The sequence below is a fragment of the Eleginops maclovinus genome, chromosome 12 (genome assembly GCF_036324505.1).
Source record: "Eleginops maclovinus isolate JMC-PN-2008 ecotype Puerto Natales chromosome 12, JC_Emac_rtc_rv5, whole genome shotgun sequence".
In the NCBI taxonomy this organism is placed as follows: Eukaryota; Metazoa; Chordata; class Actinopteri; order Perciformes; family Eleginopidae; genus Eleginops; species Eleginops maclovinus.
Genome location: NC_086360.1, coordinates 29,586,366 through 29,611,494, shown reverse-complemented (window position 1 = coordinate 29,611,494; position 25,129 = coordinate 29,586,366). Strand labels below are relative to the sequence as shown.

General features: G+C 45.8%; 2 protein-coding genes across 4 annotated transcripts in view; both read right to left on the bottom strand.

Moving 5' to 3' along the window:
• The window catches only part of LOC134873704 (dynamin-1-like), a 30,663-nt gene extending 15,305 nt beyond the window's left edge, over nucleotides 1-15,358 (bottom strand). The window contains 6 exon segments of the mRNA XM_063897505.1: nucleotides 52-157; nucleotides 6,791-7,170; nucleotides 7,312-7,461; nucleotides 7,583-7,624; nucleotides 7,627-7,655; nucleotides 14,846-15,358. Coding sequence (XP_063753575.1) covers nucleotides 52-157; nucleotides 6,791-7,170; nucleotides 7,312-7,461; nucleotides 7,583-7,624; nucleotides 7,627-7,655; nucleotides 14,846-15,006 — 868 coding nt within the window. The 5' untranslated portion in view covers nucleotides 15,007-15,358.
• A 1,469-nt stretch (nucleotides 15,359-16,827) lies between these two features.
• The window catches only part of LOC134873970 (FHF complex subunit HOOK-interacting protein 2B-like), a 10,837-nt gene continuing 2,535 nt past the window's right edge, over nucleotides 16,828-25,129 (bottom strand). Inside the window, exons 5-17 of one of the 3 annotated variants that reach the window (XM_063897901.1) lie at nucleotides 24,452-24,571; nucleotides 20,981-21,394; nucleotides 20,495-20,691; nucleotides 20,295-20,379; nucleotides 20,101-20,177; nucleotides 19,779-19,935; nucleotides 19,458-19,627; nucleotides 19,229-19,348; nucleotides 18,953-19,043; nucleotides 18,737-18,871; nucleotides 18,501-18,641; nucleotides 18,200-18,300; nucleotides 16,828-17,834 (exon numbers count right to left, since the gene is read on the bottom strand). In XM_063897901.1, coding sequence (XP_063753971.1) covers nucleotides 17,681-17,834; nucleotides 18,200-18,300; nucleotides 18,501-18,641; nucleotides 18,737-18,871; nucleotides 18,953-19,043; nucleotides 19,229-19,348; nucleotides 19,458-19,627; nucleotides 19,779-19,935; nucleotides 20,101-20,177; nucleotides 20,295-20,379; nucleotides 20,495-20,691; nucleotides 20,981-21,394; nucleotides 24,452-24,571 — 1,962 coding nt within the window. In that variant the 3' untranslated portion in view covers nucleotides 16,828-17,680. The remainder of the gene's footprint in view (nucleotides 17,835-18,199; nucleotides 18,301-18,500; nucleotides 18,642-18,736; nucleotides 18,872-18,952; nucleotides 19,044-19,228; nucleotides 19,349-19,457; nucleotides 19,628-19,778; nucleotides 19,936-20,100; nucleotides 20,178-20,294; nucleotides 20,380-20,494; nucleotides 20,692-20,980; nucleotides 21,395-24,451; nucleotides 24,572-25,129) is intronic. The other 2 variants (XM_063897904.1, XM_063897902.1) reach the window with 2 other exon arrangements.

Here is a 25,129-nt window from a genome sequence, read left to right as displayed (position 1 = left end):
CAACGAAAACTTTTGTTGTCCAAACTTGCACAAGTTCCGCGTACGCCTCACCATTCTTTGCCTCATCTTCGGCGAGAGCTACTTCATCCTCCTCGTCGATATCAGGCGTCTCCGTGATAGTCTCCTGAGACTCCGGAGCTCCATGTGAGCGAGGAACCTTGTTTCCCAAAGTTCATAATTTTTCTCTTCGCCGTCGAATAAAAGTCTGCTCCACCTGTTGCCTAAGCTACTGGGCCCATAACTGTGTGAATATTAGCCATCTCTAGGCTACGCAGCAGCACTTGCGTTTTACTAGGCACACAGTGAAGACTTAACCGGCTAGCATTGCTAATAGAAATACACGGAGACCAACTTCTCTCTTTGGCTGAACACACTCACGACCACTGCGGAGTCAGCCGTTTATTTCAACATAATATACGGGTGGTGGCGCTGACGTCACTACGTCATATATACCTCATTGGATGCGCTGAATAACTTGGCTTTGCCCAAATAATAAAATACGCTTAACAACTAGGTCCCCCCGTGTGGTTCTGGGATTTTTTGCTCACCGTTCTTGTGATCATGTTGACCCCACGGGGGTGAGATCTTGCGTGGAGCCCCAGATCGAGGGAGATTAGCAGTGGTCTTGTATGTCTTCCATTTTCTAATAATTGCTCCCACAGTTGATTTCTTCACACCAAGCTGCTTACCTATTGCAGATTCAGTTTTCCCAGCCTGGTGCAGGTTTACAATTTTGTCTCTGGTCTCCTTTGACAGCTCTTTGGTCTTGGCCATAGTGGAGTTTGGAGTATGACTGTTTGAGGTTGTGGACAGGTGTCTTTTATACTGATAACGAGTTTAAAAGCTGCCATTAATACAGGTAACGAGTGGAGGACAGAGGAGCCTCTTAAAGAAGAAGTTACAGGTCTGTGAGAGCCAGACATCTTGCTTGTTTGTAGGTGACCAAATACTTATTTTACAGAGGAATTTACAATGAATTCATTAAAAATCCTACAATGTGATTTCCTGGATTTTTTTTTCTCATTCTGTCTCTCATAGTTGAGGTATACCTATGATGAAAATTACAGGCCTCTCTCATCTTTTTAAATGGGAGAACTTGCACAATTGGTGGCTGACTAAATACTTTTTTGCCCCACTGTAAGTGTACTAAGCATCCCTTGTTGGCCAAATACTGTCGCTAGTTTTGTCATTCACTTAGCAATCACACGGAACTGAATTTGGCATCAACAACATGACTTTGCACATCTTATTCTAGACCCATACATACATTTAAACAAAGGTATTTGCATTAACATGCCTCCCGAAACTACTGCTTAGACTACTTCTGTTTTGATTATATAGACTTTTTTTCTCGGGTTGATTTACTTAGGTAAAAATCATAGCAAGGATTTATGTTACTTAATATTTACAACAGTAAGATTTTCCAGAGGCTGCATCTGTCCTGACATTGTATCTATCCCTGTACTAGATTCCAGAAAAAGCACCAGTGAAGAAAGTCCCGCCCAAAAAGATGGACAAGCCAACTAGTGCTCAGGATTTCTTTGTCACAAGGAGGTACAAACAACTCCTCAGAGCAACGTACCGAAGAGGAGGGGATAGCGAAGTGGATAGGCCGCACAGGACTCCCAGCACAAATTGTCGAAGATGAGGAGTTCATCGCCACATAACATTTTAAACGTGATTGAGAAAATGTACAAAGAAGAGAAAGAAAAGATCAAACAAAACCTGTCCACAGCACGCAGAATAACTACAGCGTTGGATATTTGGACTTAACACAAACTCCTGAACCTGAAGGACATGGTTCACCCTCACAGTGCAGAGCTGATTAGTACACTTGTGTGTGTCAATGGAAGAATGGGGGATCCCCAGGGAGAAGGTCCTCACAACGATTACTGACAATGGCAGCAATATGGTGGCTTCGTTCCACACACATGCAGAAGTTGCCACAACTTCTGAAGAGGACGCAGAGGCGGAGCACGATGATGACGATGAGCATCAGGAAGGGGAGGATGACAGGTCAGTCTGTGTATGAAACTATGCTATTAATTCATTCAGCATTTATGAAACTGGCCATGATTTAATTTCATATACATAAAAACTAAATCAGTTCATAGGAAGTTAACTACTAGAACTATTTGATTTGGTTCAATAATGTAAGGGCTAAAACGGTTTAATATGTACATTTGTCTTTGTTTTATATTTCCATATAGATACGACTACGGAGCCATAGAGAGGACCCTATGCATGGTTCACACCGTACAGCTAGTAGTGAATAGGTTCCAGAAGGAACCCCCAATCCGAAGGCTGTTGGAGAGAGTGAGGCACTTGGTGAAGACGTTTAGGAAGTCATCTGTTGCCACAGAGCAGAAGTGTGCTCTGGTTCGGGTAAAACACTGTCCCACCAGGTGTTCAAGTCGCGCTGTGATGTTGCGCTGTCTTCAAGCAAGGAGCACCTCACAGCTGTGGCTGAGTCCATGGGCTGGCACAGCCTGCTGCCCAGTGAGTGGCAGAAGATCGATATGCTGAGAGACCTTCATCTGCCATTTGTGGAGCACACTAAGTTGCTTGAAAGTGACACTCAATCACTTTCCCTTGTTGTGCCAGCACTCCTGGATCTCAAAAGCCACCTGCCGGAGTTCTCGCTTGCACATGGGAGAACCTACAAAGATGCAGCGTCTCTGGCTCAGAAGATGCTGTCCAGCATGGATAGGCGCTTTAATGTGTTTCTTGACATAACAGATGACAACTTCTCACTACTTCCTGCAGCAGCATGCTTTGTGGACCCTTGTGTAGCTGAAACCCTTCAGGAAAATGATGACAACTAAGTACAGAATCTTGTCAGAAAGGCAGAGGACTACATTGCTCATCTTGTGCCACAAAGAGTGCAAGTACGAGAAGAGCAGCTGACTGATGATGAGCAAGTCCCAAATGAGGGTACAGAGACTCCAGAGTCAACCCCCGCAAAACAACGTAGATTTAAATTCTTTAGTGCCAATCGTCCACCAAGGCCCAAGACAGCCAAGACAACAAACATTAGGCAGGACATTTTATGAAGAAGGGCTGTCCGAGTCCCACCAGACTGCTGCTACTGGTGCTGAGGTTGAGGAATCCAGCATTGACTATTGGTTAACTCAGTGTTGTTCCACTGCGCTTCCAGTACTGAAACCTCTGGCCTTGGACCTCCTGGCGATGCCAGCCTCTCAGGCATTTACAGAGAGGGTCTTCAGTGTAACTGGTTACCTCTCTTGTGGCCGCATGAACAGGGCTAGGGCCATTTTGGTAAGAAGCGCTTTCCCCAAAGTAAACAAGCCTAAGTAGTAGTTAATGGCTGGCCTGAACAGACATGCAAGAAGCATGCATGTACTTTACACACATACACATGTGTGTCGTGTCTCTTGGTTGTCGTGTCTGTTGGTTGTGGTGTCTCTTGGTTGTCGTGTCGTGTCTCTTGGTTGTCGTGTGGTGTCTCTTGGTTGTCGTGTGGTGTCTCTTGGTTGTCGTGTGGTGTCTCTTGGTTGTGGTGTCTCTTGGTTGTGGTGTCTCTTGGTTGTCGTGTCGTGTCTCTTGGTTGTCGTGTCGTGTCTCTTGGTTGTGGTGTCGTGTCTCTTGGTTGTCGTGTCGTGTCTCTTGGTTGTCGTGTCGTGTCTCTTGGTTGTGGTGTCGTGTCTCTTGGTTGTGGTGTCTCTTGGTTGTGGTGTCTCTTGGTTGTGGTGTCTCTTGGTTGTGGTGTCTCTTGGTTGTGGTGTCTCTTGGTTGTGGTGTCTCTTGGTTGTCGTGTGGTGTCTCTTGGTTGTCGTGTCGTGTCTCTTGGTTGTCGTGTGGTGTCTCTTGGTTGTCGTGTCGTGTCTCTTGGTTGTGGTGTCGTGTCTCTTGGTTGTCGTGTCTCTTGGTTGTCGTGTCGTGTCTCTTGGTTGTCGTGTCGTGTCTCTTGGTTGTGGTGTCGTGTCTCTTGGTTGTGGTGTCTCTTGGTTGTGGTGTCTCTTGGTTGTGGTGTCTCTTGGTTGTCGTGTCGTGTCTCTTGGTTGTGGTGTGGTGTCTCTTGGTTGTCGTGTGGTGTCTCTTGGTTGTCGTGTCGTGTCTCTTGGTTGTGGTGTCGTGTCTCTTGGTTGTGGTGTCTCTTGGTTGTCGTGTCGTGTCTGTTGGTTGTCGTGTGGTGTCTCTTGGTTGTCGTGTCTCTTGGTTGTGGTGTCGTGTCTCTTGGTTGTCGTGTCGTGTCTCTTGGTTGTCGTGTCGTGTCTCTTGGTTGTGGTGTCTCTTGGTTGTCGTGTCGTGTCTGTTGGTTGTCGTGTGGTGTCTCTTGGTTGTCGTGTCGTGTCTCTTGGTTGTCGTGTCGTGTCTCTTGGTTGTCGTGTCGTGTCTCTTGGTTGTCGTGTCGTTTGTCTTGGTTGTCGTGTCGTGTCTCTTGGTTGTCGTGTCGTGTCTCTTGGTTGTCGTGTCGTTTGTCTTGGTTGTCGTGTCGTGTCTCTTGGTTGTCGTGTCTCTTGGTTGTCGTGTCTCTTGGTTGTCGTGTGGTGTCTCTTTGTTGTCGTGTCGTGTCTCTTGGTTGTCGTGTCGTGTCTCTTGGTTGTCGTGTGGTGTCTCTTGGTTGTCGTGTGGTGTCTCTTGGTTGTCGTGTCGTGTCTCTTGGTTGTCGTGTGGTGTCTCTTGGTTGTGGTGTCTCTTGGTTGTGGTGTCTCTTGGTTGTCGTGTGGTGTCTCTTGGTTGTCGTGTCGTGTCTCTTGGTTGTCGTGTGGTGTCTCTTGGTTGTCGTGTCGTGTCTCTTGGTTGTCGTGTCGTGTCTCTTGGTTGTCGTGTCGTGTCTCTTGGTTGTCGTGTCGTTTGTCTTGGTTGTCGTGTCGTGTCTCTTGGTTGTCGTGTCTCTTGGTTGTCGTGTCTCTTGGTTGTCGTGTGGTGTCTCTTTGTTGTCGTGTCGTGTCTCTTGGTTGTGGTGTCTCTTGGTTGTCGTGTGGTGTCTCTTGGTTGTCGTGTCGTGTCTCTTGGTTGTCGTGTGGTGTCTCTTGGTTGTCGTGTCGTGTCTCTTGGTTGTCGTGTCGTTTGTCTTGGTTGTCGTGTCGTGTCTCTTGGTTGTCGTGTCTCTTGGTTGTCGTGTGGTGTCTCTTGGTTGTCGTGTGGTGTCTCTTTGTTGTCGTGTCGTGTCTCTTGGTTGTCGTGTCGTGTCTCTTGGTTGTCGTGTCGTGTCTCTTGGTTGTCGTGTGGTGTCTCTTGGTTGTGGTGTCTCTTGGTTGTGGTGTCTCTTGGTTGTCGTGTGGTGTCTCTTGGTTGTCGTGTCGTGTCTCTTGGTTGTCGTGTGGTGTCTCTTGGTTGTCGTGTCTCTTGGTTGTCGTGTGGTGTCTCTTGGTTGTGGTGTCGTGTCTCTTGGTTGTCGTGTCTCTTGGTTGTCGTGTCGTGTCTCTTGGTTGTCGTGTCGTGTCTCTTGGTTGTCGTGTCGTGTCTCTGGGTTGTCGTGTCGTGTCTCTTGGTTGTCATGTGGTGTCTCTTGGTTGTCGTGTGGTGTCTCTGGGTTGTCGTGTCGTGTCTCTTGGTTGTTGTGTCGTGTCTCTTGGTTGTCGTGTCGTGTCTCTTGGTTGTCGTGTGGTGTCTCTTGGTTGTCGTGTGGTGTCTCTGGGTTGTCGTGTGGTGTCTCTGGGTTGTCGTGTCGTGTCTCTGGGTTGTCGTGTCGTGTCTCTGGGTTGTCGTGTGGTGTCTCTTGGTTGTCGTGTGGTGTCTCTGGGTTGTCGTGTCGTGTCTCTGGGTTGTCGTGTCGTGTCTCTGGGTTGTCGTGTCGTGTCTCTGGGTTGTCGTGTCGTGTCTCTGGGTTGTCGTGTGGTGTCTCTTGGTTGTCGTGTCGTGTCTCTTGGTTGTCGTGTCGTGTCTCTTGGTTGTCGTGTCGTGTCTCTTGGTTGTCGTGTCGTGTCTCTTGGTTGTCGTGTCGTGTCTCTGGGTTGTCGTGTCGTGTCTCTTGGTTGTCGTGTCGTGTCTCTTGGTTGTCGTGTCGTGTCTCTTGGTTGTCGTGTCGTGTCTCTTGGTTGTCGTGTCTCTTGGTTGTCGTGTCGTGTCTCTGGGTTGTCGTGTCGTGTCTCTTGGTTGTCATGTCTCTTGGTTGTCGTGTCGTGTCTCTTGGTTGTCGTGTCTCTTGGTTGTCGTGTCGTGTCTCTGGGTTGTCGTGTCGTGTCTCTTGGTTGTCCTGTGGTGTCTCTTGGTTGTGGTGTCTCTTGGTTGTCGTGTCTCTTGGTTGTCGTGTCGTGTCTCTGGGTTGTCGTGTCGTGTCTCTTGGTTGTCGTGTCGTGTCTCTTGGTTGTCGTGTCGTGTCTCTTGGTTGTCCTGTGGTGTCTCTTGGTTGTGGTGTCTCTTGGTTGTCGTGTCTCTTGGTTGTCGTGTCGTGTCTCTGGGTTGTCGTGTCGTGTCTCTTGGTTGTCGTGTCGTGTCTCTTGGTTGTCGTGTCGTGTCTCTGGGTTGTCGTGTCGTGTCTCTTGGTTGTGGTGTCTCTTGGTTGTCGTGTCGTGTCTCTTGGTTGTCGTGTCTCTTGGTTGTCGTGTCGTGTCTCTTGGTTGTGGTGTCTCTGGGTTGTCGTGTCGTGTCTCTTGGTTGTCATGTCTCTTGGTTGTCGTGTCGTGTCTCTTGGTTGTCGTGTCTCTTGGTTGTCGTGTCGTGTCTCTGGGTTGTCGTGTCGTGTCTCTTGGTTGTCCTGTGGTGTCTCTTGGTTGTGGTGTCTCTTGGTTGTCGTGTCTCTTGGTTGTCGTGTCGTGTCTCTGGGTTGTCGTGTCGTGTCTCTTGGTTGTCGTGTGGTGTCTCTTGGTTGTCGTGTCGTGTCTCTTGGTTGTCCTGTGGTGTCTCTTGGTTGTCGTGTCGTGTCTCTTGGTTGTCGTGTCGTGTCGTGTCTCTTGGTTGTCGTGTCGTGTCTCTGGGTTGTCGTGTCGTGTCTCTTGGTTGTCATGTGGTGTCTCTTGGTTGTCGTGTGGTGTCTCTTGGTTGTGGGCGGGCTCTCACCTTGCGGGTCGACCTCCTTAGCGATCTTCAGAGCGTCGGAGTTGGCGAGGTCAGAGTTGGCGGGGGAGACGGCGAGCAGCAGGCAGTTATCTTTGGTGACGAACTGCATGAGCATCTCTCTGATCTGACTCTCAATGTCCGCCGGCTGGTCCCCCACCGGGACCTTCGTCATCCCAGGGAGGTCCACCAGGGTCAGGTTCAGCACTGCAGAGTTTATTAGCGGGTTTACAGACATTATAGAAGTGTGTGTGTGTGTGTGTGTGTGTGTGTGTGTGTGTGTGTGTGTGTGTGTGTGTGTGTGTGTGTGTGTGTGTGTGTGTGTGTGTGTGTGTGTGTGTGTGTTACCGTTGGGAGAGTACACTCTCAGGTTGATGGGGACCGGACTGATGCCTTTGTTCTGTCCGGTGATTCGATCCGTTTCAGCTTCGATCTCCTGACGGACTTCATCAAAGTCCACAAACTTCTTCCCTTTACAGTGCAGGAACTCTGCGTACTCTGAGGAACACACACACACACACACACACACACACACACACACACACACACACGATCAGAGACACCATTAGACCCACAAGTTAATAACACAGTAATAATAACATCAGGGTGTGAGTGTCACCTGTGGGGCAGTAGATGAGCTGCAGCACCAAGGGGCGCCGAGGACGATCCCAGAGCCACGAGGCAGGAAGTCTCTGAGGACAGGGGAGGACAGGTGTGAGACTTTCTGTCTGAATATTTAACATGTTGAATCTCACAGCTACACCTCTGCTGCTAGCTTCAATGCTAACAAGCTGGACCTTTCAAATAAAAGCACCAGGAGGAGCCGAGGAAACTTGACTTACAGGTAAAAGTGAGACATGGAATTCATATAATACTATATTATATTAAATATATGACATATTATTTTATATTATATTAAATATATGACATATTATTTATATTATATTAAATATATGACATATTATTTTATATTATATTAAATATATGACATATTATTTTATATTATATTAAATAAATGACATATTATTTTATATTATATTAAATATATGACATATTATTTTATATAATATTAAATATATGACATATTATTTTATATTATATTAAATATATGACATATTATTTTATATTATATTAAATATATGACATATTATTTTATATTATATTAAATATATGACATATTATTTTATATTATATTAAATATATGACATATTATTTTATATAATATGATATTAAAAATCTGGGCAACCAGTGCCTTTAATATAGTGCAGGTCAGAAACAGGGAGACAGAGGGGAAGACGTGTGGCAAAGGGATTCGAACCCGGGTCCACCGCATGGGGATCAAGCCCCAGCATATGGCCGTAGATATTGTATTACTCTATATTATATTAAAATATGTCACATGATATCACATTCAAACATTTGATTTGGTATTCTTATTTAAGATAAAATAACATTGACCTGTATAACATCGGCTGTGTGAGTCCTTCAGAATGACTGCAGGACAAGCATCGTCACGACAACCTCACACACACACACACACACACACACACATTGTGATTCTGCTCTCATGTGAGTCATGTGACTAGCAGCGACCAGTCAGAGGAGAGAGATAAAAATATTCAGCCAATCAGAGCGCAGAGAGGAAACACTTCAAATAATAAATATGATTTATTATTTGAAGTTAAATAAAAACATCTTTAATGTTAATGTTTGGTCTCTGATGATCACAGCTCAGCGACGTTAATGGGTCCCTATTTTTCGTCTGTGGTGTTCCGTCTCCTGTAGTTCTATAGGTTTAGTGCAGGTAAATGGTTCAGAGAGGCTAAAATCCCTGTGTTCCCTCTAGAGGGAGGTTCGGATATACACCTGAACATCAGCAGGAGAGGACTCTTTAAAGTAGAGACGCTACATACTGATATACACCTGAACATCAGCAGGAGAGGACTCTTTAAAGTAGAGACTCTACATACTGATATACACCTGAACATCAGCAGGAGAGGACTCTTTAAAGTAGAGACGCTACATACTGATATACACCTGAACATCAGCAGGAGAGGACTCTTTAAAGTAGAGACTCTACATACTGATATACACCTGAACATCAGCAGGAGAGGACTCTTTAAAGTCGAGACTCTACATACTGATGTACACCTGAACATCAGCAGGAGAGGACTCTTTAAAGTAGAGACTCTACATACTGATATACACCTGAACATCAGCAGAGAGGACTCTTTAAAGTAGAGACACTACATACTGATATACACCTGAACATCAGCAGGAGAGGACTCTTAAAGTAGAGACACTACATACTGATATACACCTGAACATCAGCAGGTGAGGACTCTTTAAAGTAGAGACACTACATACTGATATACACCTGAACATCAGCAGGAGAGGACTCTTTAAAGTAGAGACTCTACATACTGATATACACCTGAACATCAGCAGGAGAGGACTCTTTAAAGTAGAGACGCTACATACTGATATACACCCAACATCAGCAGGAGAGGATCTTAAAGTAGAGACTCTACATTATTACCTGAACACACAAACTCTTTAAAATTAGAGACTCTACATACGATATACACCTAAACATCGCGGGAGGGGACTTTTTTTAAAGAAGACCTCTATATATACACCTGAACTCCCCGGAGAGGACTTTTTAAAGTAGAACGTACATACTGATATAACTAAAACACAGGGGGAGGGATCTTTAAGTGACGCTCCCAACGTATACACCTGAAAATCAGCAGGGGGGACTCTTTAAAGTAAACATAATACTGATTACACTGCCCCAAAGAAGGAGGGGACTTTTTTAAAAAAAGGACTCTACTACGATATACCCCTGAACATCAGCAGGAGAGGCCTTTAAAAGTAGGACTCACCCTGATTACCCCTGAACATCAGCAGGAGAGGATCTTTAAAGTAGAGACACTACTACTGATATACCCCCTGAAAATTCAGAGGGGGGGATTTTTAAAAGAAAGGACACTACATCTGTATCACCTAAACATCCGGGAGAGGACTTTTTAAAGAAAGGGACACCATACTGAAATCCCCTAAACATCGAGGGAGGACTTTTTAAGTAGGGACTCAACATATGATATACACCTGAAATCAGCGGGAGAGGACCTTTTAATGAAAAAACACTCATACTGTTACCCCTAACATCAGCAGGAGGGATCTTAAAGTAGAACCACAACTGATAACACCGAAATCAGCAGGAGAGGACTCTTTAAAGTAGAGACACTACATACTGATATACACCTGAACATCAGCGGAGAGGACTCTTTAAATAGAGGCACTACATATGATATCACCTGAACATCAGGGGGAGGACCTTTAAAGTGGGGAGAGCCTCATACTGTATACACTGAACATCACAGGAGGGCTTTTAAAAAGTAGAGACTCTACATACGATAACCCTGAACATCAGCAGGGGGGGACTCTTTAAAGTAGAGCCTAATCTGATATACCCTGAACATCAGCGGGAGAGGACTTTTTAAAAGTAAACCCTCATACTGAAAACACCTGAACTCAGCAGGAAGACTCTTTAAAGTAGAGCACTACATACTGATATAAAACCTAACTCGGGGAGAGGATCTTAAAGTAGAGCCCCTACATACTAATACACCTGAAATCAGCGGGGAGAGGATTTTTTAAAGAGAGATTTCCCCCTATGATTTTCCCCCTTGCATCAGCGGGGGGGCTCTTTTAAAGTAGAACTCTAATATGAATCCCCTAACTCGCAGGGAGGATTTTTTTAAAGTAGGGGGCCCCTACTACTGATTTACACCGAACATCAGCCGGGAGGATTTTTAAAAAGTAGAGACTTAATATGATTACACCTAAAATCAGCGGAGAGGACCTTTTTTTAAGTAAGAACTACATCTGATGTACCTGAACTGCAGGAGAGGACTCTTTTGGCCCACAACTGATATACACCTGAACATCACAGGAGAGGACTCTTTAAATAGAGCTCTCTACTGATATATCCTGAACATCAGCAAGAGGACTCTTTTAAATAGGACTCTAATTGTATACACCTGAACACAGGGAGGAGGTTTTTGTGGAATAAATTGTTAAATGAATAGAGGGGGATTTTAAAAAAGTAGAGACTCTACTAGTATAAAAATCAGCAGGAGAGGACTTTTTAAAGTAGGCACAAAATATGATAACCCTGAAAAGAGGAGAGGATTTTAAAAGTAGAGACTCTACAACTGTATACCCCTGAACATCAGCGGGAGGACTTTTAAAGTAGGACCCCACTACTGTTACACTGAACATCAGCGGGAGAGGACTTTTTTAAAGTAGAGACACTAAATATGTATAACCTGAACATCGGGAGAGGACTTTTTAAAATTTGAGACCACATACTGATATAACCTAACATCGAGGGGGGAACTTTTTAAAGTAGAGACCTACTACGATATACCCTGAACATCGCGGAGGGACTTTTTTAAAGTAGAGACACAAAAACTGATATACACCAACATCCAGGAGGGACTCTTTAAAGGGACTCTACTCTGATAACCCCCTGAACACGCGGGAGAGGCTCTTTAAAGTAGAGACTTACATACTGATTACCCTGAACATCAGCAGGAGAGGACTCTTTAAATAGAGACACTCAACTGATATACACCTGAACATCGCAGGAGAGGACTCTTTAAAGTAGAACTCTACTATGATATACCCCCTAAACATCAGCAGGGGAGGACTTTTTAAAAGAGAGACACTCTATGATATACCCCTGAACATCAGCAGGAGAGGACTCTTTAAAGTAGAGACACTACAACTGATAAAAACCCAAAACATCAGCAGAGAGGATTTTTTTAAAAGTAAGACTCTACAACTGATTACCCTAAACTCAGCAGGGAGGACTCTTTAAGTAAGACACTACTCTGATATACACCTAAAACATCAGCAGGGAGAGGACTTTTTTAAAGTAGAGACATACATACTGATTCCCCTCCTCAGGGGGAAGGGGATCTTTTAAAGTAGGACTTACTACGGATATACACCAAACACACAGGAGAGGACTTTTAAAGTAGAGACACTACATATGAAAATCCCCGGGAACTCAGCGGGGGAAGGGACTTTTTAAAGTGAGCACTACATACTGTTTTACCTGAACTCACAGAGGGGACTCTTTAAAGTAGAGACACTACAACTGATAACACCTGAAACACAGAGAGGACCTTTAAAGTAGGACTCTACATATGTTTTCCCCTAAACCATAGAGGAGAGGACTCTTTAAAGAGGAAAACCCTAATACTGATTACACCTGAACTCGCAGGAGAGGACTCTTTAAAGTAAGCATACTACTGTATCCCCTGAACTCGCAGGAGGGATCTTTAAAGTAAGACACTATTTTGTATACACCTAAACATACCCAAAAGGACTCTTTAAAGTAAGGACGCTACATACTATTACCCCGAACATCGAGGAGGGGTTTTTAAAAAGTAAGACCTACAAATGATATACCCTGAAATCAGCAGGAGAGGATTTTTAAAAGTAGAGACTCTAAATTTTAAAACACTGAACATCGCAGGAGAGGACCTTTAAGTAAGACACTACTACTGATTACCCTGAACATCAGCAGGAGAGGACTCTTTAAAGTGAGACACTACATACTGATATACACCTAAACCAGCAGGAGGGGGACTTTTTAAATAGAGAGCTACATACTGATATCACCTGAACTAAAGGGGAGGGACTCTTTAAAGAGAGACTTACATCTGATTACACCTAAAACATCAGCAGGAGAGGGATTTTTTTAAAAGAGAACCTACAAATGTTAACCTGAACATCAGCAGGAGAGGACTCTTTAAAGAGAGACAACATATGATTACCCTGAACATCACGGGAGGGGACTCTTTAAAGTAGGATCTACATCAAATTTACACCTAAAACATCGCGGAGGGGACTTTTTAAAATAGAGACACTACATACTAGTACCTGAACTCAGCAGGAGGGGACTCTTTAAAGTAGAGATTACTATGTTTACACCTGAACATCAAGGAGGGACTTTTAAAGTAGAGACTTACATAGAATACTCCGAACACGCGGGAGGGGATCTTTAAAGTAGAGACTCACATACGTTTAAACCCTAAAACTCAGCGAAGGACTTTTTTAAAGTGAGACCAACATACTGATATACACCTGAACATCAGGGAGAGGATTTTAAAGTAGAGACTCTACATATGATAACACTGAACATCAGCAGGGGGACTTTTTAAAAGTGAGAACTAAATACTAAAATTACCCCTAAAAACATCAGCGGGAGAGGACTCTTTAAAGTAGGACTCACTATGATATCCCCCGAAATCGCGGAGGGACTCTTTAAAGAGAGACGCCAATGAATACCCGAACCACAGGAGGGACTCAAAAAACCAAAATCTAATACACCCATCAAAACCTCTTTAAAAAACCCCCTTTAAATTACACCCATCCCCAAAATCTTTAAAAAACCCCTACTTTAACACAATAAAAACCCCCAAAACCCCCTTTTTAAAAAACCTACTCTTTCCCCCAACATCACAAACTCTTTTTTAAAACCAAAATCCACCAACATCACAAAAACCCCAAATACCCTTACTTACAAAAACCTAACATCACAAAAATTTTTAAAACCCCTTACTCTTAAACACCAACATCACAAACTCTTTTAAAAACTACTTTAATACCCCCCCCCAAAAACTCTTTTAAAAAACCTACTTTTAAACCCCCCAACATCAAAAAACTCTTTTTTAAAACCAATCTGATTCACCACATCACAAAATTTTTTTTTGTTAAACACACCTATATCCCAACACCAAAATCTTTAAATTTAAAAATCTCCCCAAATGATATACCCCTAACATCGCAGGAGAGGACTCTTTAAAGTAAGACACTACATATGTATACACCTGAAATCAGCAGGAGAGGACTCTTTAAGTAGGACACTACATATATATACACCTAACATCAGCAGGAGGAACTCTTTAAAGTAGAGCCCTTACAACTGATTACACCTGAATCAGCGGGGAAGGATCTTTAAAGAGAGACCACTTTTGATATAACCTGAACATAAGGAGAGGACTTTTAAAGTAGAGACACACATACGATATTACCTGAACACAGCAGGAGGGGGACTTTTTTAAATAGAGACACACATATGATATACCCCTGAACTCAGCAAGAGGCTTTTTAAAAGTGAGATCTACATACTGATATACACCTGAACATCAGCTGGAGAGGACTCTTTAAAGTAGAGACACTACATACTGATATACACCTGAACATCAGCAGGAGAGGACTCTTTAAAGTAGAGACACTACATACTGATATACACCTGAACATCAGCAGGAGAGGACTCTTTAAAGTAGAGACACTACATACTGATATACACCTGAACATCAGCAGGAGAGGACTCTTTAAAGTAGAGACACTACTACTGATATACACCTGAACATCAGCAGGAGAGGACTCTTTAAAGTAGAGACACTACATACTGATATACACCTGAACATCAGCAGGAGAGGACTCTTTAAAGTAGAGACACTACATACTGATATACACCTGAACATCAGCAGGAGAGGACTCTTTAAAGTAGAGACACTACATACTGATATACACCTGAACATCAGCAGGAGAGGACTCTTTAAAGTAGAGACACTACATACTGATATACACCTGAACATCAGCAGAGAGGACTCTTTAAAGTAGAGATCATATTTATGATTGCTCTGTGGAACGGTGACTCTTCATATAATAATATGAGAGAAACATCATGGATTATTTCGGTCCTGATAAATACGGATTCATTTAAACACATCTCTCAGTGATTCTACTCTTCATCATCATATAGCAGACAGACAGACAGACAGACAGACAGACTCACTTCCCCACGAAGTTCTCCAGCACGGAGCTCTTCCCGGCGCTCTGGCCCCCCACGACCGCGATCTGCGGCAGGTCCAGGCTGGAGTTCTGCCCGATGGAGGAGAAGGCATCCTGCAGCTTGTTGACCAGCGGGATCAGGTCCTCCATCCCCCGGTTCCCCATGGCGAGAGGACCGGTCGGTCACACAGAGGGGGAGATAGGTGCAGCGGTGAGACAGGTGGAGCTGCAGCAGAGAGACACAGGCGGAGCTGCAGCAGAGAGACAGGCTGAGATGCAGTGGTGAGACAGGTGGAGCTGCAGCAGAGAGACAGATGGAGCTGCAACGAGAGACAGGCGGAGATGCAGCGGTGAGACAGGCGGAGCTGCAGCAGAGACACAGGCGTAGATGCAGCGCTGAGACAGGCGGAGATGTGTCTGTCGCTCCTTGTGTCTGAGGATGGAGGAGCAACTCCAGCTGTGACCTTCAGCTCCTCCTCTGCAGCGAGGAACACACACTTCCGGTGCACACCTTCACAATAAAAGCCCTACATTTACAGCATGTTTAGATTTGAACAGTGGATCCACTAAACCCAAAATATATCTAAATCTAAAATGTATTTAAAATAATAAAAACAGCAGGAACTTTATTTTGGAGCTTCCTATTAATTAGCACTGGTCAGCTGTTAATAATCTCTTATAATTGATCTACATTAAAGAGGCCTCTATCTTTAATATCAGCTGATAGCTATAGCAGTTATTGTGATCATTGAAAATAATAACACCTCTTACAATAATTTAAATAGTGAATTTATATAAAACGTATTTATACATCTGTTTTATTACGTTCACTGAATCATAAACAATGCATTGTTGTAATTCATAAGATAATATGTTATAATGTGGTGTTTTATTGCTGATGTTTCCTCGGGAAAAATATGAAATTTAGAAAAAAAGTGAAATTCTGAAATGCTGCCAATAGGAGAGCCAGCCATCAAGTGATGTCACTATGTTCCAGAAGTAAACAGAACCTCTGGAAGTGCAGGAGAGGGAACACCTAACCCTGCTTAATATTTACCAGTTGAGTCTTTATGGCTCTCGTGTTAAATTCCGTTATTCCACATTCATATTTCTGTAAACGTGGTTAGTGAGAGGGACACCCCCTCTACCATCATTCTTTCACTAATAATTATTAATAACTGAATATTGTGTGTGACCCATCCATCCATCCATCCATCCATCCATCCATCCATCCATCCATCCATCTTCTCCCGCCTCTCCGTCAGGGTCTCGGAGGTAACAGCTCCAGCAGAGAGCCCCAAACTTTCCTTTCCCTGGCCACATCAACCAGCTCTGACTGGGGGATTCAAAGGCGCTCCCAGGCCAGCGAAGAGATATAACCCCTCCACCTGGTCCGAGGTCTACCCCTCGGTCTCTTCCCAGCTGGACGTAACTGGAACACCTCCCTAGGGAGGCGCCCAGGTGGCATCCTCACTAGGTGCCCGAACCACCTCAACTGGCTCCTTTCAACGCGAAGGAGCAGCGGTTCTACTCCGAGTCCCTCCCGGATGACTGAACTTCTCACCTTATCCCTAAGGGAGATGCCAGCCACCCTGTGGAGAAATCCCATTTCGGCCGCTTGTATCCGCGATCTCGTTCTTTCGGTCCTGACCCATCCTTCATGACCATAGGTGAGGGTAGGGACGAAGATGGCCCGGTAGACAGAGAGCTTTGCCTTCTGGCTCAGCTCTCTTTTCCTCACAACGGTGCAGTAAAGCGACTGCAGTACCGCTCCCGCTGCTCCGATTCTCCGGCCCATCTCACGCTCCATTGTTCCCTCACTCGAGAACAAGACCCCGAGATACTTGAACTCCTTCACTTGGGGTAAGGCCTCATTCCCTACCTACCTGTGTGTGACCCCCCCCACCATTATTCTATATATAATGATGGATGTTCAGCAGAGATCCATACTTTATATTAACAACCATTCATAATGTTTCCACATCATGACTTTATACATTTATTAAACTTCAACATATTTTTGGCTCTTTCTCTTTTAAAATCCTAACTCTAATTCTGGTCAGCTAACGCTACGATAGCAGCTAACATCGCTCAGTCTCTCTCTGGGATCAAACTGCATTCATGGACAGCCACGACTCCACGAAGCTCTCAGTTTAATACCGCTGACTCAGTCTGGGGACAGGCGGTCCTGAGGGGGTAGCAGAGGTCAGAGGGCACAGCGGTGAAGTTGTTTCCTAAACAAGCAAATGTTCACAAGACGATAGAACCAAACTATACAGCACGTTCTGGTGAAATGGGTCAGAACCCCCTCAAACATCTGGAATTTCTGACCCAAAAATTACATTTTCCAAGATTACATTTGAACACATCATGATACATTTATAATTCCCCCCCCCCCACCAAACACACATTTATACTAGATAGCATGAACGCATCATAATGATACTCAACGTAACGTCACTCCGACTGCTAGCAGCTAACATTAGCAGCGAACGTTGTTAGCGTGTGCTCTTGACAGGGCCGGATGTTTTTCAGAAAACCCAGTTTTAGCATCGACTTGGTACCGTAGACTCAGCTGTCCTGACGTCTCTAAGGTAAGGCCCCTGAAATTAAAACTGAATAAAAACCCCGTAACCGGGGGGGGGGGGGTCTCTGACCGTTCTGCCGAGGAGAATGTCTGGCTGATCCGTCTCTCAAGACTGATCATCATAAATATAGAAACTCAATAAATAAAACTGAGGTGAGACGCGTTCAGGGCCCTCCGACATCAAGAGGTTCAGAACATCAGTCCAGGCGGACCTTCCGAGGTTCCAGATAAGGCACTGCAGGTCCAGGTGAGTCAATACAAGCCCAGGGGAGTCACTGCAGGTCCAGGTAAGTCACCAGGTGAGTCACTGCTCTCCAGAGGCAGTTTGACGAAGGCGATGGCAGCAAGCTCCTTACAGAACTCCTCGAGAACGATGATTCCTTTCAGCAGCGTCAGGTGCTCCAGTCTGAGGACACATACAGGTAAACCCAGGTTAACTACAGTCAGGTAAACCCAGGATAACTTAAGGCAGGTAAACCCAGGTTAACTAAAGTCAGGTAAACCCAGGTTAACTACAGTCAGGTAAACCCAGGATAACTTAAGTCAGGTAAACCCAGGTTAACTTAAATCAGGTAAACCCAGGTTAACTTAAATCAGGTAAACCCAGGTTAACTTAAATCGGGTAAACCCAGGTTAACTTAAATCGGGTAAACCCAGGTTAACTTAAATCAGGTAAACCCAGGTTAACTAAAGTCAGGTAAACCCAGGTTAACTAAAGTCAGGTAAACCCAGGTTAACTTAAATCAGGTAAACCCAGGTTAAAGCACTTACCCTGTGTTGGGGGTCAGTCCCAGCAGGTGTCTCCTGGTGTCCAACAGTCTGTCCGTCAGAATAGAGACCTGCTGAATCCTCTGCATCAACTCCCCCATCAACTGAGACACAGGCAGACAGGCAGGCAGACAGACAGACAGACAGACAGACAGACAGACAGACAGACAGACAGACAGACAGACAGACAGACAGACAGAGGATGATACTTGAGACAGGTCCTTTCATTTTTATTTGGTTGTACCTCAGTAAGTTTTACAATAAGACAGAAGACACTGGGTCAGTGGCTATCTGTGTGCCTCACCCTGATGAGGACAGAGAAGAGCGACCTACAGCAGTGAGACAGGTGTATGTAGGGGTTCAGCAGGTACTCCTGCAGCAGCGGGTGGCTGAAGGCAGACAGGCGAGACAGGACAGCCGTCACCTGAAGACTCAACTCGTACGGCTGTAAGACAAAACAACACTTCCTGTTACAGACAGACAGACAGACAGACAGACAGACAGACAGACAGACAGACAGACAGACAGACAGACAGGTACCTGCTCCAGGACTCGTCCCAGTCTGTTGAACAGGACTCTCAGCAGAGGACCTTCAAAGAACTGCTCCTCACCTGAGGGAGGGGGGGGCCTGAGGGGCCAATCCCAGGACAGGGAGAGAGACCCGCAGTCCGTCACCTGTGGGGGGGGGGGTTAATGATCTGATACTCTATTCAATTGACTCTGTGTGTGTGTGTGGGTGTGTGTGTGAGCTCTGACCAGTGTGTGAGCGTCGTGGACGTACGACTCGTATCCTCCCTCCTGCAGCATCTGAGCGGACCGAACCTGAACAGGAACCAAACACAGGAAACTACACACACACACACACACACACACACACACACACACACACACACACACACACACACACACACACACACACACACAGTATTGAGAAAGATTGTGTGAAGTGTCAAACGTATTTATTGTGACATAGAACCAAGTCAAAAGGTGTGTGTGTGTGTGTGCGTGTGTGTGTGTGTGTGTGTGTGTTACCTGTTGACGACATCAGCAGATGATCCCAGTCCAGAGGGAGCAGATGCAGAGGGAGGGGAGGAGAGAGCAGGAGAGAGGAGCTGACTGTCAGAGAAGAAGAACGGGTCCTCCTCCAGATCACTGCAGACACACCCACACACACACTGTAATAGCTGATGTGGTACAGTGGACAGAAGGGGGCGGGGCTACTCCTCTGAGCCTGTGATAGGTTAAGGAGAGCGTCACTCACTCGCTGTCCTCGTTGGCCTCGATGCTCTCTGGGAGTCTGTCCTCCGCTCCTCCTGCAGGTGAGGACAGGTAACTGCGACTCTGCAGGAAGCTCAGCACTAGGACCTCCAGAATGTCCCTGTGAGGCTTCTGTAGTAACTCCTCCACCAGGGACAGAGACGCCATGCTTATCTGCACACACACACACACACACACACATAAATACACACACAACCTCAGATATATATATATATATATGCACAAATATGTACACCTCACCTGTACGTAACCTCACCTGTAGGTAACCCCACCTTTAGGTAACCCCACCTTTAGGTAACCTCACCTGGTCAGAGATGTGGTCGCAGCGCTGCAGCAGCAGGTGAGTCAGAGGGTCTGTCCTCAGCAGGAAGTGAACGATCTGATCCAGCAGAGAGGAAGACTGGACCAGCCGGACCACAGCAGAGAGGAGCGAGGTGGAGACCAGGACCACCTGCTCACACCTGCAACACACACACACACACACACACACACACACACACACACACACACACACACACACACACACACACACACACACACACCAGCTCACACCAGCACACACACACACACACACAAGAAGAAGCCCTGCAGTGTACCTGTGCAGGTAGACAGGATATCAGACTCACGTGTGCAGCAGTTGAGGCTGAAGAACGTCCACCAACCAGAACCGACGGACACACTGAGATAGCTTCAGTGCTAAAACCTGCTAACACACACATTAACATGAGACTCTGAATCTCACATACACGTGTGTGTGTGTGTGTGTGTGTGTGTGTGTGTGCGTGTGCGTGTGCGTGTGCGTGTGCGTGTGCGCACACACCTGTGGAGCCTCTGTCATCAGGTGATCCAGGAAGTTCAGCCAGGCGAAGAAGTTTGGCATGTGACCAGAGGTCGGAGACTCAGAGCTGCATCACAGAGACAAGAGTACTGCAGAGTGTGAGTGTGTGTGAGTGTGTGTGTGTGTGTGTGTGTGTGTGTGTGTGTGTGTGTGTGTGTGTGTGTGTGTGTGTGTGTGTGTACCTCCAAGGCGTGTGAGGCCAGCTCTGCAGCTCCTCTGGTAGCAGGTCCTCCAGAGGCAGCAGGGCGTGGAGCAGCAGCAGCCTCCCCACCAGCAGCTCTCCCAGCCGGGTGCTGAGTGACAGCAGCTCCCCTGCAGACCCCTCCAGAGCAGCCAGCAGCAGCAGGCTCTCATAGGCCTTCACACACACCGAGCCCCTCTGAGGACACACACACTGTGAGGACCAGCACACACTCCTCTCGTTCACACACACTGTGAGGACCAGCACACACTCCTCTCGTTCACACACACTGTGAGGACCAGCACACACTCCTCTCGTTCACACACACTGTGAGGACCAGCACACACTCCTCTCGTTCACACACACTGTGAGGACCAGCACACACTCCTCTCGTTCACACACACTGTGAGGACCAGCACACACTCCTCTCGTTCACAAACACTGAGGACCACCACACACTCCTCTCGTTCACACACTGATAACTGACCTGACTGCTGGTGAGCTGCAGCAGAGCCGACAGCAGACCTGATTCTGATTGGACAGGGCTGCAGGGAGAGGTCTCTGATTGGACAGGGCTGCAGGGAGAGGCCTCTGATTGGACAGGGCTGCCGGGAGAGGCCTCTGATTGGACAAGGCTGCAGGGAGAGGCCTCTGATTGGACAGGGCTGCAGGGAGAGGCCTCTGATTGGACAGGGCTGCAGGGAGAGGTCTCTGATTGGACAGGGCTGCAGGGAGAGGCCTCTGATTGGACAAGGCTGCAGGGAGAGGCCTCTGATTGGACAAGGCTGCAGGGAGAGGCCACTGATTTGCTTGAGATGGGGGGTTCTGTTGCATGATTGGAAGCTGGGTCATTCTGTGATTGGACAGATGCTGTTGTCCGGGCTGCTGATTGGTGCACAATCTGAACACACAGAGTGAAAGAGAGATGATTGGATCTTGGAGATAAGACCAGAGGAAATATAAGAACACTTTAAAATAATACATATACTATTGACATACTTTAGCAGTATAATGTGAGGGGGGTTAGTTAGTTAGTGGTGAGGTGGGTTAGTTAGTTAGTGGTGAGGTGGGTTAGTTAGTTAGTTATTCGTGAGGTGGGTTAGTTAGTTAGTGGTGAGGTGGGTTAGTTAGTTAGTGGTGAGGTGGTTAGTTAGTTAGTGGTGAGGTGGGTTAGTTAGTAAGCGTGAGGTGGGTTAGTTAGTTAGTTATTCGTGAGGTGGGTTAGTTAGGTTAGTTAGTTAGCGTGAGGTGGGTTAGTTAGGTTAGTTAGTTAGCGTGAGGTGGGTTAGTTAGTTATTGGTGAGGTGGTTTAGTTAGTTAGCGTGAGGTGGGTTAGTTAGTTAGTGGTGATGTGGGTTAGTTAGTTATTGGTGAGGTGGGTTAGTTAGTTATTGGTGAGGTGGGTTAGTTAGTTATTGGTGAGGTGGGTTAGCTAGTTAGTGGTGAGGTGGGTTAGTTAGTTAGTTAGTGGTGAGGTGGGTTAGTTAGTTATTGGTGAGGTGGGTTAGTTAGTTATTGGTGAGGTGGGTTAGTTAGTTATTGGTGAGGTGGGTTAGCTAGTTAGTGGTGAGGTGGGTTAGTTAGTTAGTTAGTGGTGAGGTGGTTTAGTTAGTTAGCGTGAGGTGGGTTAGTTAGTTATTGGTGAGGTGGTTTAGTTAGTTAGCGTGAGTCGGGTTAGTTAGTTAGTTAGCGTGAGGTGGGCTAGTTAGTTAGCGTGAGGTGGGTTAGTTAGTTATTGGTGAGGTGGTTTAGTTAGTTAGCGTGAGTCGGTTAGTTAGTTAGCGTGAGGTGGGTTAGTAGTTAGCTGAGGGGTTAGTTAGTTATGTGAGATGGTTAGTTAATAGCGTGGGGCGGGTTAGTTTAGTTACCTGTGAGGTGGTTATTTAGTTACGGTAAAAGTGTTTATTTAGTTAGCGTGAGGTGGGTTAGTTAGTAGCGTGAGGTGAGTTAGTTAAGGTTGCGTGAGTGGGTTTAGGAAGTGTAGGTGAGTGGGTTAGAGTTAGTCGGGGGTGGGTAGTTAGTTAGCGTGAGGTGGGTAGTTATTAGCGTGAGGGGTTAGTAGTTAGCGTGAGGGGGGTTATATTACGGAGCTGGTTTATTGGTGAGATGGTTAGTTAGTAGCGTGAGGTGAGTTAGTTAGTTAGCTGTAGGTGAGTTGATTAGCGAGAGGTGGGTTTAGTTATTGGTGAAGGGTTGGGTTATTACGTGAGTGGGAGTTAGTTAGGTGAGGGTTATTTAGTTGACGGAGGTGGGTTAGTTAGTTAGCGTGAGGTGGGTTAGTTAGTTAGCGTGAGGTGGGTTAGTTAGTTAGCGTGAGGTGGTTAGTTAGTTATGTGAGGTGGTTTAGTTAGTTAGCGTGAGGTGGGTTAGTTAGTTATTGGTGAGGTGGTTAGTTAGTTATTGGTGAGGTGGGTTAGTTAGTTAGTGTGAGGAGGTTTAGTTAGTTAGCGTGAGGTGGGTTAGTTAGTTATTGGTGAGGTGGGTTAGTTAGTTAGTGGTGAGGTGGGTTAGTTAGTTATTGGTGAGGTGGTTTAGTTAGTTAGCGTGAGGAGGTTTAGTTAGTTAGCGTGAGGTGGTTTAGTTAGTTAGCGTGAGGTGGTTTAGTTAGTTAGCGTGAGGTGGGTTAGTTAGTTAGCGTGAGGTGGGTTAGTTAGTTAGCGTGAGGTGGGTTAGTTAGTTAGCGTGAGGTGGTTTAGTTAGTTAGCGTGAGGTGGGTTAGTTAGTTATTGGTGAGGTGGGTTAGTTAGTTATTGGTGAGGTGGTTTAGTTAGTTATTGGTGAGGTGGGTTAGTTAGTTAGTGTGAGGAGGTTTAGTTAGTTAGCGTGAGGTGGGTTAGTTAGTTATTGGTGAGGTGGGTTAGTTAGTTAGTGGTGAGGTGGGTTAGTTAGTTATTGGTGAGGTGGGTTAGTTAGTTAGCATGAGGTGGGTTAGTTAGTTATTGGTGAGGTGGGTTAGTTAGTTAGTGGTGAGGTGGGTTAGTTAGTTAGTGTGAGGTGGGTTAGTTAGTTAGTGTGAGGAGGTTTAGTTAGTTATTGGTGAGGTGGTTTAGTGAGTTAGTGGTGAGGTGGGTTAGTTAGTTAGTGGTGAGGTGGGTTAGTTAGTTAGTGGTGAGGTGGGTTAGTTAGTTATTGGTGAGGTGGTTTAGTTAGTTATTGGTGAGGTGGGTTAGTTAGTTAGTGGTGAGGTGGGTTAGTTAGTTAGTGGTGAGGTGGTTTAGTTAGTTATTGGTGAGGTGGTTTAGTTAGTTAGCGTGAGGAGGTTTAGTTAGTTAGGGTGAGGTGGGTTAGTTAGTTATTGGTGAGGTGGTTTAGTTAGTTAGCGTGAGGAGGTTTAGTTAGTTAGCGTGAGGTGGGTTAGTTAGTTATTGGTGAGGAGGTTTAGTTAGTTAGGGTGAGGTGGGTTAGTTAGTTATTGGTGAGGTGGTTTAGTTAGTTAGCGTGAGGTGGGTTAGTTTGTTAGCGTGAGGTGGGTTAGTTAGTTAGTGGTGAGGTGGGTTAGTTAGTTATTGGTGAGGTGGGTTAGTTAGTTAGCGTGAGGAGGTTTAGTTAGTTAGGGTGAGGTGGGTTAGTTAGTTATTGGTGAGGTGGTTTAGTTAGTTAGCGTGAGGTGGGTTAGTTAGTTAGTGTGAGGAGGTTTAGTTAGTTAGTTATTGGTGAGGTGGGTTAGTTAGTTATTGGTGAGGTGGGTTAGTTAGTTAGCGTGAGGTGGGTTAGTTAGTAAGCGTGAGGTGGGTTAGTTAGTTAGTTATTGGTGAGGTGGGTTAGTTAGTTAGTGGTGAGGTGGGTTAGTTAGTAAGCGTGAGGTGGGTTAGTTAGTTAGTTATTGGTGAGGTGGGTTAGTTAGTTAGCGTGAGGTGGGTTAGTTAGTTAGTTATTGGTGAGGTGGGTTAGTTAGTTATTGGTGAGGTGGGTTAGTTAGCTAGCGATGAGGTGGGTTAATTAGCTAGCTTCTGGTTACCTCTAAGACATATCTGAGTGTGTCCGGATCCTGTTTGACTCTGGAGCAGATGACCAATAGGAACTGAGCTTCCTCCTTCTCCGTTTGGGAACCAGGAAGTGCGCAGAGGCGAATCAACTTCTGGGGGAGGAGCATGGATGATGTCAGACAGTGACATCACAAATAGAGTCACATGACCACAGACAGCAGTCCTCTAAACACTGAGCCTGCTCCCCTGCAGATACACTGTATATAACCCAAGTATGACCTGAGTATGACACAAGTATGACCTGAGTATGACCCGAGTACGACCCGAGTATGACCTGAGTATGATTGAGTATGACCGAGTATGACCGTGTATGACGAGTATGACGAGTATGACCCGAGTACGACCCGAGTACGACCCGAGTATGACCGAGTATGACGAGTATGACCGAGTATGACCTGAGTATGATTGAGTATGACCTGCGTATGACCTGCGTATGACCGTGTATGACCCGAGTATTGACGAGTATGACCGAGTATGACCTGAGTATGATTGAGTATGACCTGCGTATGACACAAGTATGACCTGAGTACGACCCGAGTATGACGAGTATGACCAAGTATGACCTGAGTATGATTGAGTATGACCTGCGTATGACCGAGTATGACCGAGTATGACCCGAGTATGACGAGTATGACCGAGTATGACCTGAG